Raw genomic sequence first — 18,229 nt, forward strand, 5'->3', positions numbered from 1 at the left:
GACAGTCCAGTCTAATGGAGGATATAAACAAAGGAATGATCAAAACAAAGCAAAGCAAAAAAATCTCACGACAAGTACCATGATAGACATCAACACTGATTGAGGAACTGGAGAGTGGGAGGTGAATTTTAATGCTGGAAGAGCAGGAATGCTTAGAAATGATGCAACTTTGAGCTGGAACTTGAAAAATATAATTTTGCCAGTTACAGAGAAGTAGATAAGAATCTCAGGCATGGGGAACAGAAGATGAGAAGGCACAGAAGTAGCATATTTTCAGAAACATGGGAAATCTGGGTCATTTTTGCATGCTGAGGTGATATGAAATAGAGCTACACAAGCAGAATTGGATCCTATTGTAAAGTACCTTGTATGTTCTGAACGTGAATTTTTTTCCAAGCTGGGAATGAGGAAACAATAAGTGTTTTAGTTTGTTCTGTTTTAATTCGAGCATGCCAATATTTTAAAAAATGTTTTAGGGCGCCTGGGTGGCTCAGTTGGTTAAGCAACTGCCTTCGGCTCAGGTCATGATCCTGGAGTCCCGGGATCGAGTCCCGCATCGGGCTCCCTGCTCAGCGAGGAGCCTGCTTCTCCCTCTGACCCTCCCCCCTCTCATGTACTCTCATTCTCGCTCTCTCAAATAAATAAATAAATCTTTAAAAAAAATAAATAAAAATAAAAAATGTTTTAGAAAAATACCCCTGGATATGAAGAATCAATGTAAGGAAAAGGTGGTTGTTGCGATGTGAGCTGTGAGTCTGTTACAGGAGTGGTTACAGGAAAGACAGGAAAGGGTATACTTAAGAGACACTCCTAACACAGCTGATTGAATATTGAGGAGAAGGGAGATAGAGAATTTGGGGGGTAATGGAAGTTTATTGCAAAGTTGTATAATTTCAGTCAGTGAGGATAAGAAACCTCACCTGGTAAAACTCAGGTCGAACTGTATAAATTCAAACAGTGAGATACCAAATGCATGCCATTTACACCAAACAATACAGATTATTAATTATGTTCTCTTTTAGGATAGCAAGTAGGGTGGGTGATACATTCTAAAATATGGGTGCAGAGGGCAGTTCAGGAGTATATACTCCTGCTCTAGAAACTGAGAAAACAGAATGAAACAAAATGAACCAGACTCTTACTGAAACGTGGATGATGGCAGTGTGGAGGTCACGTCTTATATTCTAAGACAGTGTATGTATCAGATTGTCCTTTTAATTTTAAATTATACTTTCTTCACTTACTTTTAAATTTATTTTCACATTTTGATCTGACATTGTAGAAAGCCTAGAACTGAATCACCACCGGAGAGGCGGTATCTCATAGTGGTTGACAAGGGAGATTCTAGATCCAAATTGCTGGGTTCAAATATTTGCTCTGTCATTTATTACCCATGTTGGTTTAGAGCAAGTGACTTATACTTTCTTTGCTGGAGTTTATTCATTTGTAAAATAGAAATGATAGTAGCTAGTACTGTTATTAGAATACTATAATTACAGTGAGGAATAAATAATAAAAGCAAAACACTAATAGGACCTTCAGCAAAGGCTGGCTGCTAATCTAAGCATTTTGTATATATCATCTCATTAATTCCTTACAAAAAGCCCACAAATTATGTATTATTACCCTATTTGCAGATAAAGCAATCATGGTTCAGAGATGTAGAGTGACTCGCCAAGTGAAGCAGAAAGTATTTGGCAGACGCACTACTTGAACTCAAACAGGGGGTGCACTGTCTGTCTTGCAACCAGTTTATTTCTTGATACTGTCATGGGTGGTTTTATTTTAAGCTACTGAGTAGATGAGCTCATACATGTAAAGTGTTCAGAACAGAGTCTGGCATGAGTTAAGTGTCAGTAGGCGCTAGCTGCTCTGACTACTATTTCTACAACTTAATAGGTGTGAAAGAAAGAATGAAGTGCCTCATGTACATACAACAGTATACAATCAGTATAACTTATGTGTATACAGAAACAGTCTCTTCTCATCAGTATAACTTACACTTTGTGAGAAAAGTCTCTATTACAGCAGCTTACTACAAGTAACATCGTTTTTTTTTTTTTTAATCTTTGTGGTTAATTGTCTAGCTTTATGTGGTAGGTTATGAACTCCATAAGAAAAGAAAGTTTGTCCCCTTGTTTCTGTTTTTTACCCAGTAACTAGCAAAGAGCTAGACACATTATAGGTAATCAGTAAATACGTAAGATAAACAAAGGTGGACACAATAAAAATGAGAAGAAAGGATGTTTTTGTTTTTGTTTTTGTTTTACCTTATTCATTTGCACTGCCTCTGACAAAAACATTGAAATAAGAAGGACATATTGCATTATTTTTCTAAAACCATTAGCAAGGTTCCAGTCAGGCCCTCGGCGTAAAAAATGTGTGCATGAAAGAATCTTAAGCAGGGGTTTTCAGGCCCACTTAATGGTACCATTGCTTTTCTCCCTGAGTCTCCCACCTGCTTTGTCTCAAGAGTAGCTAAGAAGGCAGATAGGTTTCCTAGAGTTACAGTCGAGATACAGGGCAACTCCAGAACACTGGGATATACCTGCCAGGAGATTTCCTGGTTTGGGAGGACAGATATTTGAAACAAAAGATGAAGACTTTTTTCTCCAAAAAGAAAAGATATCTATATTACTATATTGTGCAGAATAATATGCCACCTACTTACTTACCCTCACACAGAATTTATATGTCTTATTCCTCCTCCATGAGATAATACTACCAAGTAAGTTTCTCCCCTTGATATTTTCAGCAAGAATAAGCTATAAGAGAGTACTGCTATGCTTCTTTTAATATCTGAAATTAGACACTAGCCTTCAAAGTCTTGGAATACAGGAATATAAGACAAAGGACTGTAAGGAAGGAATGTAGAGCAGAGAGTGGAAAGCAATGATTTCTTAGTGGAAATTATTTTCTTACACATAGACCTTTGGAGAGATGAACACAAGAAAGGAGAGATAAAGCATTCTTAAATGTCAATCTTTTTTTTGGAAAGAGGTAGTTTCTTGGTACCAATTTTTACCTAAAAAAATGTGTTTAGTATTAGATTTATAGATTGCTGCGGATTCTATCTTCTTTGGATGTTGCTATCATTTTTATCATGTAGGTTTTTATCACATATGTATATTTGAATTAGTACTGAGTGGGTGTTATATAATAGGTCATGCATGAGCCATGGTTCTAAGCCCCAGAGATGTCACTGTCCTGATATATAATGCAGAAACCATAGTGTGATTTTTCAGTGAAGATGATTAACTTACATGCATTACCTTCTGTTTAACAAAATAGTTACTTGTTTTCTTTAAGTTTGTTTATTTAATCTCTGCACCCAAGGTGGGGCTCAAACTCATGACCCCGAGAGCAAGAGTTGCATGCTCTTCCGATTGAACCAGTCAGGCACCCCAATAGTTACTTGTTTTCATTCAGCTCACCTAATTATATTTTAACAAGTCAGTATAACATAATAATATAGTAATGTTTACGTGAATACAGCATACAGAATTGTTCATTACTCCTGATAGCTATATGCTTCGAGTTTTAGTAAAAAGATTGCTATTTTTATCATAGTGAAGTTTTAATTTAGATATAAATATTTAATTCTGAGGGGAAATTTAGTGGACTCATGGGAAGAAAAGGGATGAATGCTGGGGAAGAACCTCATTTCTGTTGTTACAGTAAGGGAAAAGTAGATTAAAATGTAAACAAAGACATATAATGATTAGATTTCTTACTTGTAACTCAAGTCTGTCTACTAAACCAGATGAAATTCATATTGCCTTTTATAATGGACTAATCTCTCATCTTAAAATATTTAGTAAGACAATAATTATTTTAATATACTTACATAGTCCTGAAATTACAGTGTTAATGGTTATGCTTTTTTATGCTATAGTTCATAGAAATTTAGGTCTAGCAAAGCAAATAAAAGTATATATTGTCGGGCGCCTGGGTGGCTCAGTTGGTTAAGCGACTGCCTTCAGCTCAGGTCATGATCCTGGAGTTCCTGGATCAAGTCCCGCATCGGGCTCCCTGCTCAGCAGGGAGCCTGCTTCTCCCTCTGACCCTCCCCCCTCTCATGTGCTCTCTGTCTCTCTCATTCTCTCTGTCTCAGATAAATAAATAAAATCTTTAAAAAAAAAAGTATATATTGTCATCAACTTTTAAAAATCTAAACATTAATTGTATATGTTATTTTATAAAAATATTAAAACAATTGGAATTAAAATTCAACCAATGTATTTTTATGGTGTTTTGAACTGCAAGTTACTTTATAGGCTTTGCTGTTTCTTACATTCATATTAATTTTATTGGATTCAAAACCCCCTTTTGAAATGCATGAGTCACATGTAATTAATTCTACCACCCTAAAATAGAATCTGTGTCTGCTTTTAAGAACCCTGTACTTTGTGCAGTATCTTTACTGGGTATAATTGCACGTAGTCCTTCCTTAGTCCATGACCTATGCTGTAAACAGAATTCGAACACATTGCTCAAAAGGAAAGATGGAATTAACTTAAAATACATTAGATATTTTCAAAGATGGATGACTGCAGCCTAGAAATAGCTATGAAAAAAGCACTATATATATATATATTTTTTTAAATGTATAGATAACATTTTTGATTTGTGGCACAAAGACATGAGTTGTAGTAAGAAAAACAGAGAATGAAATTAATTGTAGTGGTTTTTGTACAACCAAGTCTCACTTTACAGAATAAACATATTCTTCAAAACGTGGAAAATTAATTAAAAAAATCAAATCTTAGTTAACCCATAGTACTAAAACCCACTTTTAAAAGAAAGCGTGCACGCACGTGGTGTGTTTGTGTGTGTGTGTGTGTGTACCTCTTTACTCAGTGCTTTGTATCTAGTCAGATGTGGTACAAATCTGCTTTAGGAAAAAGCCTATAAAGTCCTTCTATGTATCTCCAAGTCACAAATCTCAAATCCTAATCTTGAAAGAGTTTTTATATAGCTTATATATAAAAACACTTGTGTATTTACATTAACATAGAAGTGACATACCACCTAGATTGTGAGGATGGTATTGGGAGAGATTTTCATAGATTTTTTTTACCTGGATTAAAAGCTCCATGAGGGCAGGTATTGTTCTGTTTTGATCACTGAGATGTCCCAAACCTCTAGAACATTACAGCCTGCATGGTGAGCACTCAGAAATACTTGATGAATGAATGGATGGACAGTTTGTAAATGATCACCTTGCTTATGTTTTAGATCATAAAAATGAAAATCTAGGCAGCTGTAAATTACTTGTCTGAGGCAGTGGTGGCAAAAGCTCAATATGCAGGTTCTGAAGGCCATATCCTTCAATAAATTATTTCACTGTTAAATGCTAAATTAGTGATAAAAGTAAACATCTAACCAAAGTTAGATATTCTAAATGAGAATTTCCAGGCAAACATCTTATATTCTTACATTTTATGTACTTCCCTACATAAGCCATTCTATAATTTACAGGGCATTTCCACATGAGGTAAATAAACAAGCTAATATCATTTATTATGAAAATTTATTTACCCACTCAATAAATACCTAGTAAATGCTTTTTTTCCAGCAGGATGCTAAGTAGTGAGGATATAATTATATACACATGACTGTCATGTTCCCTGTCCCATGGACATTTCCTTCTGTGACAGAAACAAACAAAACCAAGTAAACACATATATATGCAAAATAAATTTGCCTTGTGATAAGTGCTTTGAACAAAATAAATGGAGACTGGGAGTTTGGGGATTGAATGAATTTGTAGGGGAGGCAATTTTGATGAGATGCATTTCAGCTGGGACCTGAAAGTTGCAAATTCAACTTAAAAAGGAACTTCCTCATTTGGGTAGGGTCTAAAACATCTCCATAGGTAGACTTATATTCCACTGGGAGACGGAGAGGGGAGGAGTGTCTATACCTTGGACGTATAGCAATTGGTAGAGTTGGAAATTATTGCATCAAATAGTTAATGTCCATTTATCAAAGTAGAAACATTCCTATCCTGTCAAGAAGTTATGATGAAACACTTGTATTTTTTTTTCATATTGTCCAGTCAATATTTGGGTTGTTAAAATAAATGCTTAATATAAAACAAAGAAATAGAATTTTGGTAATACCCAAACAAATGCAGTATAGTTTTAGAGATTAAGTTTGACTCTATTTCTATTTTTTATTTGATTTCTTTATTTTATGCATGTTTCCCAGGATAGTCCACTGGTCTTACAGTCTGACAGGAATGTAACAGTGAATGCAAGAAATCACATGGGGCAGTTAACTGGACAGCTGACAGTAGGTGAGTGCTTTGGGGGTAAAGATTGCTCATACCATCTTACTCCACTTGAAGCTTTGTGATTGTTTAAATTGGGGAAAGCAAAAGTTTATTATTTCTCTAATATAAAACTAGACATCCTTTTTCAGCCCAACTATCTTGCATAAGATTTGATTTTTCACAAGCTAATTATAGTCTCCTCTATTTGGTAGTTCTTACTCTTGTCAATGTGTTACTATGAGACAATCACATTTTTTGTTGTTACTACTCTTGAATTATGAAATGCACCATTTTTCTAACAAATACCTCCCTAGTGTACGTTAAGTTATAGTAAACAGAATAAAACACATGAGGTATAACATCATGTGGTCTGTGTATCCATTGTTTTAGGTAAATAATTTCCTGAGAGATATTATCTGCTAATGTAAATTAGAAATGATATATTAGTTGAATATAATAAATCTTAACATTTATCAATTACTTATAAATATGGTATTGAGATTATTTATATTTTAAGATTTATAGGCTTTAGAAGTTATAAATATAAGTTAATGATAAAATATTGTTTTCTCATATTGTCAAAAAATTAGTGATTCATATTGCCTGGCATTATTATTTGAGTCAATTTTTATAAGAAAACAGGCAAATAAAAAGTCAGTTGTAATTGTGTAAAGTAATAAAAAGATTTGATTGTGTGTAACTGTCAAAATATCTTTAGAATGCTGTACTTTTTTGTGGGGAGATTACCTAATATTGATAATATATGTGTGTATATAAAAGTATATTATAAGTAGTAAATTATAATCTCAAGGAATGAGTTGTCCTTATCTTAATGAAAACTTAATGAGCACCTTAATATAAAAGTATATTTCCAAGTATATTATAAGTAGTAAACTATAATCTCAAGGAATGAGTTGTCCTTATCTTAATGAAAAATTAATGAACACTTTAATATAAAAGTATATTTCCAATAGTTCTTTTTAAATTACACAAGAATATGGCATTTGAAATGTGAGATTTATAAACATGAATTTGATTGTGTCTACTTCTTTTGTAGGTATATGAAACACTTTTCGATATGCTATTTGCTTTAATGAAGCCAAAAATGCAATTTATATTTTAGCATATATGTATTTCCAAAAAATATAATTGCACTTTATTTATAATAATTCAATTTTATTTTACATAACATTCACATCATAAGAGTTGGTCACTAGGCATCATCAGTTGAATACTGGAGGCTAAAAGTAAAAGGATAAACTGAAAAGTTGAACAAGCAGTAATATTAATGGGCAGAGCTAGTTTTGTTTTACATATTTTTTTTCGGTAGTCTCCCTCATTTAAATTTCAGTCATAAGCGATCATGTTTAGGAAACCCAGAATAGCTGCTATATGGTCCTGTGGCTAAGCATGATAAGAAGGTCTGTAATTTCATGTCTATAACATTATCTCAGTAAAACATTAATACTAACTGGGTATTAAATAATTGGAATGTCATTGTTCTGATTATTTACTTTTATTTTTTTTATTTTTTTTTAAAGATTTTTATTTATTTATTTGAGAGAGAGAGAGAGCACATGAGAGGGGGGAGGGTCGGGAGGGTCAGAGGGAGAAGCAGACTCCCTGCCGAGCAGGGAGCCCGATGCGGGACTCGATCCAGGGATTCCAGGATCATGACCTGAGCCGAAGGCAGTCGCTTAACCAACTGAGCCACCCAGGCGCCCCTGATTATTTACTTTTAAAATCTGCTTAGAGTCACAATCTTATGCTTCATCTAAGGTGTCATATATCATCATAATTCTCCTTATTTAATGCTCGGTAAATTTTGGAGAATAAATTCACTCCCAGGAACTGGTAACTTTTATTGTCAGAATCATTGACTCATCTTGGATATTTTCATTTCTGTTTATCAAGAATCAGTGACATATCCAAATTATATAGAAACCTTAATTACAATCTGTAATTTCTCATTTTTCTGTCTTTCTTCATTACTTCTTCAAACCTGCAAGTCATGGCTGCCTTAAATAAGTCTTACTATATGGTAATAAGACAGTGTGTCATTTGCTAGAAATTAAACAAAATGATATTAACATTTGGTACTAGTTTGCTTTTCATAATTCACATTTTGAGGATTAAACACCACATAAAATAAAAACCAATTAGAGACAACTTCTGCAGCAGAGTTGACTTTTTGGTTTCTTCTGAGGTCTGAGGTACTTACCTTCATTGCCCCAGGGGATTTACAAGACAGCCAGTCAGGGAGTGGGAGTTTTGAGTGGCAGGTGTGCATCATTATTGGTTCCGTGCCTTTTCTAGCAGCTGTCAATTAGCTATATACACTTAAAATCAAATTTGCTTTATTTATGATAAGAGAAGATATGCTTGATGAGAACAACTAGGCACTAAGATTCTGTAAGGAGAATATTTTTCTTTGATTTGTTTTCTCAGGATTTTGAGTCGGTATACACTAATAATAAAGTCCATATGATGAAACAACCATTTTTAAAATATCGTAAGTTTATAAAGAGATAAAAAATGAAAATGTACATATATACAAAGTTACATTAAAAATTAGTACCTTCTTTATCCATATGGAAACTATTTGTATCCTGTATAATGATTAATTAAGCCACATTACCTTCCTGGTAGTAAAGGTGTAAAGAGAAATGTGACTAATGACATGATCCTACTATGTTTAAGGAGAAACATCGGAGCTTTTTATGGAAAACCAGGGTTTTTTTCTCACATACACTGAACAAAATGTACACGTTGTTTAATAGAAAGAAAACTGGATGATACAGTGTAGCCTGTTAGAAGCATTGGCCTGCCAACACTATGGCGTGGTGCTTTAAGGAATGCTCAGAGCGGGACCACAAAGTGCCGCTAGGTAAAATAATTGTGGGAGCAAGACATGGAACATGTTTCTCAGTTCAACTTAATTCAGGGATAAATATTTAGGCTTCTCTGCCTATTAAATATTCCTTATGATAGATACTTTCACCTGGGACCTGGGCTTGTCATTGGTCAGATGAAGTGAGGACCCAAAATGTTAAAGTTTGTGGCTGAGTCTTTTCAGTTCAGAAGTGAAGTGAACTGATGATAAAATTGATATCCTTTAGTAAAAACTGAAAACCCTAAGGCTCTTAACTGTGTTGATGCCTCTCTGCCCACCTCAGTATATTTCCAACATCGAAGACAGGCAGGCGCGCGCGCACACACAGACACACACACACACACACACACACACAGCACACGGGCTGCCCCATAGAATTGGTGTAAGGAAAATATTGGGAAAGAAAGCCAGCATAACACTTAAACATTTTGAGTCTGCTACTACACACCGAAGGATTGTTTGAGACATCAGCATTTTATTCAGTGCAATAGACTACAAGGTAATTTGAGTCTAGAAGCTTTTCTAAAAATATTTACTCGTCACCTATCATGGCAAAATAAACCTTCAGTAATGCAAGCAGTGAATAAAATCACATAATTTCTAAAATTAATCACATAATTTAATCACATAATTTTAATAATAACTATGTTACTATTAAGAATTTATTATACAATAATGTTTATTAGATTGATTAAGCCATGAGCATTTTTTAATGTTCCACATACTTAAGTTAATCTGTATATCCAAAGATTTCACAATGCCTGTCACAAAACACTCTTGCTAGAAAGGCACTTTGATTATGACTAATTATTAAGAGATGTTATAGAAAACCAAAAAACATCAGAACATAAGTTCAGTGAAAACTATTTTCAAAACACAGGAATAGGTGGATTTTTCACTAATAATAATATCATGAGTGTAATCATATAATTTATATATCAAAATGTTCTAGAAGAATATATTCACCTAGAAATCATACTTTAGTCAGAAAGTAGTCTTAGAAAGGAATTATATTTTAATAGTTAAGAGCATGGATTCTGGAGCCAATTAAATCCCAGATCTGTCACTTCCCAGCACTGCGACCAGGTTATTCAGGGCATCCTCCATACTCCAAGCTTCCATGCGGATAACGTGAGTGTCCATCTCCTACAGTAGATGTGAAAATTGAGTAAGTGAACAGATGTGAAGTACTTGGACCACTTCATGTATATGTTAGTTATTGTAATTTTTATTTGATCTGTACATAAATAATTCTGTACAATTGGCCAAACCTCTTGGTTTTACTTATCTATGAAATGAGTATTATGCTAGATTATCTCCATGGTTGTTTCCTGAATGTAAAATCTGTTTTTACCTTTAGAGAAGAAATTAGTTAATGAATCCTCTGACCCATTAAATTCCCCACTATTCACTTAAATAAGCACAACTGGATCAGCATCATTGTTTTTATTCTTTCACCAAATTTTGACTTATAAAAAAACTATTTTTAATTCAACATGTAAAATCATTTTTTTTTATTTTGTCAAAACTAAACATCAGCATGTTTTGTCCCTAAATGAATGGAGAAAAATGTAGATGAGGGTTTTATCATAAATATTTAATGACCCCTAAAGTGACATGTATTCTTGCGTTAAAGCAATTACTGTGAACACCTGGGAATCGCTTAATTGACTGCAGATGGTGTAAGACATATAAAAAGTAGAAGGTTACAGATTATTCTCATGTACCAAATTTATGTTTTTTGTCATTGACTCATTTTTTTAAAAGAATGCTGTAATAGTCTGGGACAACTTAATAAGAATGAATATTTTATGTAAAATAGTCTGTACAAATCTGGGAGAATAGATCAACGAAACACTTAGGTTAAGTATGGGACACACATTTTAAATGATCAAATGCATTATTGATGTTTCAGAGCTCATTGTTAATATTAATTAATTAATTAAACTAATATTAATTAATCAATTTGAGAAAATAATACATCAAAGCAGATGACTGTGATATTAGGAGAAAGCTGGCATTCGTAAAAATTAGGACCCTTAATCTGTGTAACTCAGATGTAACAAGAATTACAGTGTCTGAAGAAAAGACAATAGTGTGCATGTTTTGAAAAGTTTTATCATAGGAGTATTTCATTTTTTAAAAAAGATTTTATTTGAGAGAGAGCGCTTGAAGATGGGGTAGGGGGCAAGAGAAGGAGAGGTGGAGAGAATCTTGGGCAGACTCCCCACTGAGCGGGGAGCTCAATGCCGGGCTCCATCTCATAACCCCGAGATCATGACCTGAGCCCAAATCAAGAATTGGATGCTTAAAGGACTGAGCCACAAAGGCGCCCCTCACAGGAGTATTTCATATAATTGTTTGAACATCCTGAATCATTATATTACTTTTGAGGTGTTACTGTTTGTTATTAACTTAAAAACAGAAAAATGCATTATCTCAAATATTCAATTAAATTCTCAAGTATTTGTAGTGTTAGACATGCAGAATCAAGGGATGCTAAGGATTTTTCTTCCTGGAGCCTAGACCAAATTCTGAAATAGATGGTTTGGCTAGTCATTTCCAATCCTTGCTAGCTTCTGTCCTCCTTCTCCTTCCAGGTACTCCATGCCCTAGTCTGGGATCAATCGTAGTTCTATGAGGCCAGCTCCACTTAAGAGTGCTCTGTGTTATGGTTTTAAAGACCATCCCTGTAGGGTGTTGGCCTCTACTTCTCAACACCATGGGTAGGTAATCCACCAAAATTGTCAGTGGATATTAATGCTTTGATTGATACAAAAACATCTTTGAACTTTCTCCCCTTCCTGGCAACATACATGTTTCAAACTAAGATCTTTGGTAATAATGCCTATAGGTGTCAAAAAATACATCTGATCTTAAATATTTAGGAATGAGGGTAATAGGATAAAGTGAGAAATGGTGGTTCCATTAAGACATTTTTAAAAGTGACATAATCCTCAATCTTAGCTTTACCTAAGCCAGTCCATCTCGTTATATGATGATTAAAGGAGATAATATAGATTTTTTCAATAAATTTAATGCAAGAACTCATTAAGTATTTCTAACTGTATAACACAGAGGAAAATAGTAAAGAGATGAATAACCATTTTATTAATGCTATGGTTACATAAAGTTATTCAAAATATGCTATGACTATAGCTCACTGTTTAAATTTTAATATTAAGATTTTAATAAAATAAAAATAATATATTACAGAGTTTTTGAAGGATAAAATTAGAATAAAGTAAACAAAATGGTGAAAGAGTGGTTTCTGACTTCATATTTTATATATTTAATTAGCATTATAGCTATATGACTTATCTGAAATTAATGACTCTAATTTATACACTGGGCCGACCTTTGTTTTTAATGAGGCTCCCTTTGTAGAACCTCAGAAATATAGGTGCATTTGGGTTTCCTACATAATTGACTTATTGAACATGCAGTTTTTTGTTGGTCTTAGTAAGAAACTTATCTTTGGAAATTTGGTTAATGGAGCATACTGTTCACAAATGTAAGATTATGGGACTAATTATCAAAAAACATCTGGTGGTAGGGAGCTAAATAAAATTTAGGGGTTCATATGTACACAGAAGATCATTTGCTTCAGTATCAGGAGCCCTAGATAAGGTCTCAGCCAAGCCCTTAACTATAGAACAATGCTAATTGCCTGGTCAGGGAATAGAGGAGATATACCATGGAGAGCCATTACCTATGATGGTCTAGGTCTGTTAACTACATTAGCTTTTTTCTTTTGTCTCACTTTGGATTAAGTGTCTATTATGTGTAGTTTTGGAGAAATTACAAGTCAGATAATGCATAATCAGAAAAAGAAAGCCTGGTGGGAATAGAAAATTGAGTAGAGGAAGAAGGAAAAATGAAGAGCAGTTCTTCTGTTTCCAAGTATTTATTGGACTCCTGACAACATATTCCTCATAATGAGGAAACAGTATTACCAAAATCTCTTAAGACTGCTTTGAGATTGCTATCAATCCCTTAATCAGCATTCTCTGGTTAAAGTATATAATCAGCTCTGGGTCCACTTGCAACCTTTTCTCATAATATTATCTTTAGATATTTTGTCATATATTTGCCTGAAATTAAGAATATCTAATTCTATACATTCCCTTCATGTATTGATCCAGTTTTGACATGGTTTGTTCTAAATCTTCCATTCTGAGATCACATGTCTGCCGCTTTATTTTCTAAATGCTCACAAACACATCAGTCTGATGCATTTTAATATTCCATCCTCCTTTACACCTTTCCCTTTAAAGAATTAAAGCATGTTAATAACTCATAACTTTTGGAAACTATCTACTCTCAGATCATACATTTAGAAAAAAAATCTCATTTCTAATCTTACATCACTTTTGCCAATCTTTATCATTTTATAAAGATTACTGAAAATAAAGATTACATAACTCGTCATGTAAGTTTTTTGGGAGGGTGGATAGGGCAGGTGGTTCTAAAAGAATATTTTGTCTTCCTAAGTTCTCAATATTGGATCTCCTTATTCTCCACATCCAAAGGCTCATTTCTTATGCATTTTGAATCACTTTTAAACAAATCAGTAAATTTATCAACAACCTAAGCCATATTGGAGAATTGTGGGTAAATATATGTGGAGAATAAAGCCTTCAATATTATATACTAAGACATTAATCATATATATTTTCACATTAAAAGCTCGAGAAGTCATAAACCATAATAATTACAATTACTAAAATAAAAGGTATAGACAATGCCAAGTGTTAGAATGGATGTAGAGGTACTAAACTCTTATACAATGCTGCTGCTGGGAATGCAAAATGATATGGCCACTCTGAAAAAGTTAGCCTATTTCCTATTTAGCCATACCTCAGAAATATTGCAGGTTTGTTTCCAGACTACTACAATAAGTTGAATACCGCAGTAAAGCAAGTCAAACGAATGTTCTGGTTTCTCAGTACAGATTAAAGTTATGTTTATTTTGTAGTTTATTAAGTGTGCAATAGCATGTCTAAAAAAAGTATACATACCTTAATTTAAAAAATTCTTTAGTTAAAAAAAGTATGTTAGTGCTAAAAAATACTAACCACCATCTGAACTTTCAATAAGTCATAATCTTTTTGCTGATGGAAAGTTTTGCCTTGATGTTGATGGCTGCGGACTGATCAGTGTGCTGATTGCTAAAGGTTAAGGAGGCAATTTCTTAAAATAAGACAACGATGAAGTTTCATCCTTTTGTGAAGGATTTCTCTGTAGCATGTGACGCTGTTTGACAGCATTTTACCCACGGTAGAGCTTCTTTCAAAATTGGAGTTAATCTTCACAAACCCTGCTGCTGCTTTATCAACTCAGTTTATGGAATATTCTAAATCCATTGTTGTCATTTCAACAATCTTCACAGCCTCTTCACCAGATGTACATTCCATCTCCAGAAACCATCCATAGGAAGCAACTCCTCATCCATTCAAGCTTGATCACATCTTCAGGCTCCACTTCTAATCCTAGTTCCCTTGCTGTTTCTACAACATCTGCAGTTACTTCCTTCCACTGAAGTCTTGAAACCCTCAAAGTCATCCATGAGGGTTGGGATCAACTTCCAAACTCCTGTTAATGTTAATATTTGGACCTCTTCCCACGAATCACAAATGCTCTTAGTGGCATCTAGAATGGTGAAAACTTTCTGGAAGGTTCTCAATTTACTGTGCCCAGATCCATCAGAAGAATCACTATGTGTGGCAGCTATAGCCTTACAAAATGTATTTCTTAAATAATAAGACTTAAAGTTGAAATTACTCCTTGATCCACAGGTACAGAATGGATGTTGTGTTAGCAGGCATGAAAACAACATGAATCTCATTGTACATCTCCATTAGAGGTCTTGGGTGACCATGTGCATTGTCAATTAGCAGTATTATTTTGAAAGAAATCTTTGTTTCTAAGCAATAGGTCTCAACAGTGTGCTTAAAATATTCAGTAAACTATGTGGTTAAACAGACGTGACCCAGGCTTTGTTGCTCCGTTTATAGAACATAGGCAGAGTAGATTTAGTATAATTCTTAAGGGCTCTAGGATTTTCAGAATGGTAAATGAGCATTGGCTTCCACTTAAAGTCACCAGCTGTATCAGCCCCCAACAAGAGATAGATTCAGTCTTTCCTTTGAAGCTTTGAAGACAGATATTGAATTCTCCCCTTTAGATATGAAAGTCCAAGATGGTGTCTTCTTCCAAAAGAAAGCTTTTTCATCTACAGTGAAAATCTGTTGTTGAATATAGCCACCTTCATGAATTATTTTAGATCTTCTGGTTAACTTGCTGATCCACCTTGCACTTTTGTGTTAACGGAGATGGCCTCTTTCTTTAAACCTGGTGAACCAACCTCTGCTAGCTTCCAACTTTTCTTCTGCAGCTTCCTCATGTTTCTTAGCCTTCATAGAACTGAGGAGAGTTAGGGCCTTATTCTGGATTAGCTTTTGTCTTTTTTTTTTTCTTTTTTTTTAAAGATTTTATTTATTTATTTGACAGAGAGAGACACACAGAGAGAGGGAACACAAGCAGGGGGAGTGGGAGAGGGAGAAGCAGGCTCCCGGCAGAGCAGAGAGCCCGATGCGGGGCTCGATCCCAGGACCCTGGGATCATGACCTGAGCCGAAGGCAGACGCTTAACGACTGAGCCACCCAGGTGCCCCTAGATTAGCTTTTGTCTTAAGGGAATATCGTGACTGATTTGATCTTCTGTCCAGACCACTAAAACTTTCTCCATATCAGCAAGAGGCTGTTTTGCTTTCTTATCATTCATGTGTTCACTGAAATAGCACTTTTAATTTCCTTCAAGAACTTTTTTTACCTTCACAGCTTGGCTAACTGGTGCAAGAGACCTAGCTTTCAGCCTTTCTCTGCTTTCAACATGCCTTCCTCACTAAGCTTAATCATTTCAGGTTTTGATTTAAAGTGAAAGATATATGACTTTTTCTGTAACACTTGGAGGCCACTGGAGGTTATTAATTGGCCTAATTTCAATATTGTTCTACCACAGGGAATAGAGGGGCTTGAGAAGAGGGAGAAAGATGGAAGAATGGCCCATCAGTGGAACAGTTAGAACACATACATTTATTAAGTTCTTCATAGTAATGGGCATGGCTTGTGACACCCCAAAACAATTACAGTAGTAACATCAAAGATCCCTGATCACAGATTACTATTACAGATATAATGATAATGAAAAAGTTTGAAATATTGTGAGAATTATCAAAATGTGACAGAGACACCAAGTAAGTAAATGCTGTTTGAGAAATGGCACCAATATACTTGCTCCTGAAGCAGGGTGGCCACGATTCTTCAATTTGTAGAGAAGCAATACCTGCAAAATGCAATAAAGTGAAACCCAACAAAATGAGGTATGCCTGTAAAGTTACCAAGCCCACACAGATATTGTTAAATTACTTTAGGAAACTTTTGCTAAGTCTTTGGTAAATGTCTAGCTACATTTCTTTCTCAGGTATCAGAAAATGTATAATAAATGGTCATTTGCTGCCAAGATACTTACTGATTTTATTGAAGTAACTGAATATATGATATATATATATGATATATATTGATATATATGATAATGAGATTATATATATGATAATGAGATTAGTCTGATCTGTTTTTATGTCATCTGTATTCTTTAAGTTGTATGATATGCTTCTTTAACATATCAAACATATGTGGATAACTTCCAGATCTACCCCTCTAACATTTCCTGTCTTCTTCTTCAAGCCTAAGAAACTAACAAACCAACTTTTTTTTGGCCGTCTACCTGAAGCCCATACTGCTCTCCAATTCAACATAAATTTACCACTGGGTACTCTGAAGAGGCTAACAAATAATATATATCTGCTCAGTTTTTAGTTTTAAAAGATGGTGGTAGTTAAGTTTCCTTTCAACGCTATCCTGCATATTTGTAGAGTTATTTTTTTTTAATTTAATGAAACAGATCAGCTTCCCTTTAAAAATTGGCTCCTGTTCGTGTTTTCTCATCCATAGTAAGCTGATCATTTGAATAGTCTATAACTGTTCTTTGAATGCAACACGAAATAGGCCACCTCTGCTTTTGAATAACCTCCTTAAAGCTCAATGAAAATAGAAATTATCTATGGTATTTGTTGAAATCATGTTGATAACAAAGGGACAAGATGAGTGCAAACAATGTGAAACTACTGAAAATTAAAAACACACTCCACTAAATAAAGTTTATGGTTCTTAAGAGTAAGTAGTTTCAAAGGAAACTGTTTTTTGAATATAAAAGAAAGAGATGCTTCAAGGCTGATTTAGTGTCAAATAGATGTTCATGAGGTCATTGGCTGAGCATAGAAAATGAACACCAAATGTGCTTCTTCAAAATAAACCAAAGGATTTTCCTTACGTGCAGAATATTTAATGGATTGAGGAAAATGTTGGTAGGGTCACGGTATAAGTAACAAGAATAAATCATTTTGAAAAAGAATCTCATAAGTGCCTCAAAGAAAGAATATTATGTGACATTAGGAATAACTTAATTATGACTATGATTTTAAATGGGCTTTTTGGCCTCCTTCCATTCTCTCTATATCATGCCTCTTCCCTCCACTGGTCATTTTGTAATTTTCATGGTAACATAATAAGACCTTTTCTGTGTCAGAACCTCAGTAGATCTAAATTTATACTTTTTCTTTCTTTCTGTGTAGCAAACATAATCAGAGGAAGCAAAATAAGTATCATTTTAGTGTAACTTAGCTTTTGCAAATAATTATATTTCAAGAAGCACAAAGCCACATAACATATACTATGCATGGACCCTGAGTTTTGGCACAAAGCCATGGAAGGCACAATTAGAAAGTTTAAATACTTTTCCAACTTTGTTCCTGCATCTCTCTAGCCTTTGGAGCTGGAGATATTTCCTCTGCACAGTCCCTAGTGCTATCTTATCTGTTGACAAGAATACTAGAACTTACTGAAGTATTACCATTGATTCTATTTTGTCTTTGGTATTTCCATCCCCTGGCATATCTATTTGTGAATGTATTAAAGTAACAATTAATGATCTACTTT

At 34.3% G+C, this 18,229-nt stretch overlaps 1 protein-coding gene across 1 annotated transcript in view; it reads left to right on the forward strand.

Annotated features, from left to right (window-relative positions):
• The window catches only part of SGCZ (sarcoglycan zeta), a 188,262-nt gene that overhangs the window by 83,241 nt on the left and 86,792 nt on the right, over nucleotides 1-18,229 (forward strand). Inside the window, exon 3 of the mRNA XM_081812888.1 lies at nucleotides 6,214-6,301. Within this exon, the coding sequence (XP_081669014.1) occupies nucleotides 6,214-6,301 (88 nt within the window). The remainder of the gene's footprint in view (nucleotides 1-6,213; nucleotides 6,302-18,229) is intronic.

This window comes from Leptonychotes weddellii, chromosome 2 (assembly GCF_054177405.1).
Source record: "Leptonychotes weddellii isolate Sample4059 chromosome 2, ASM5417740v2, whole genome shotgun sequence".
Lineage (NCBI taxonomy): Eukaryota > Metazoa > Chordata > Mammalia > Carnivora > Phocidae > Leptonychotes > Leptonychotes weddellii.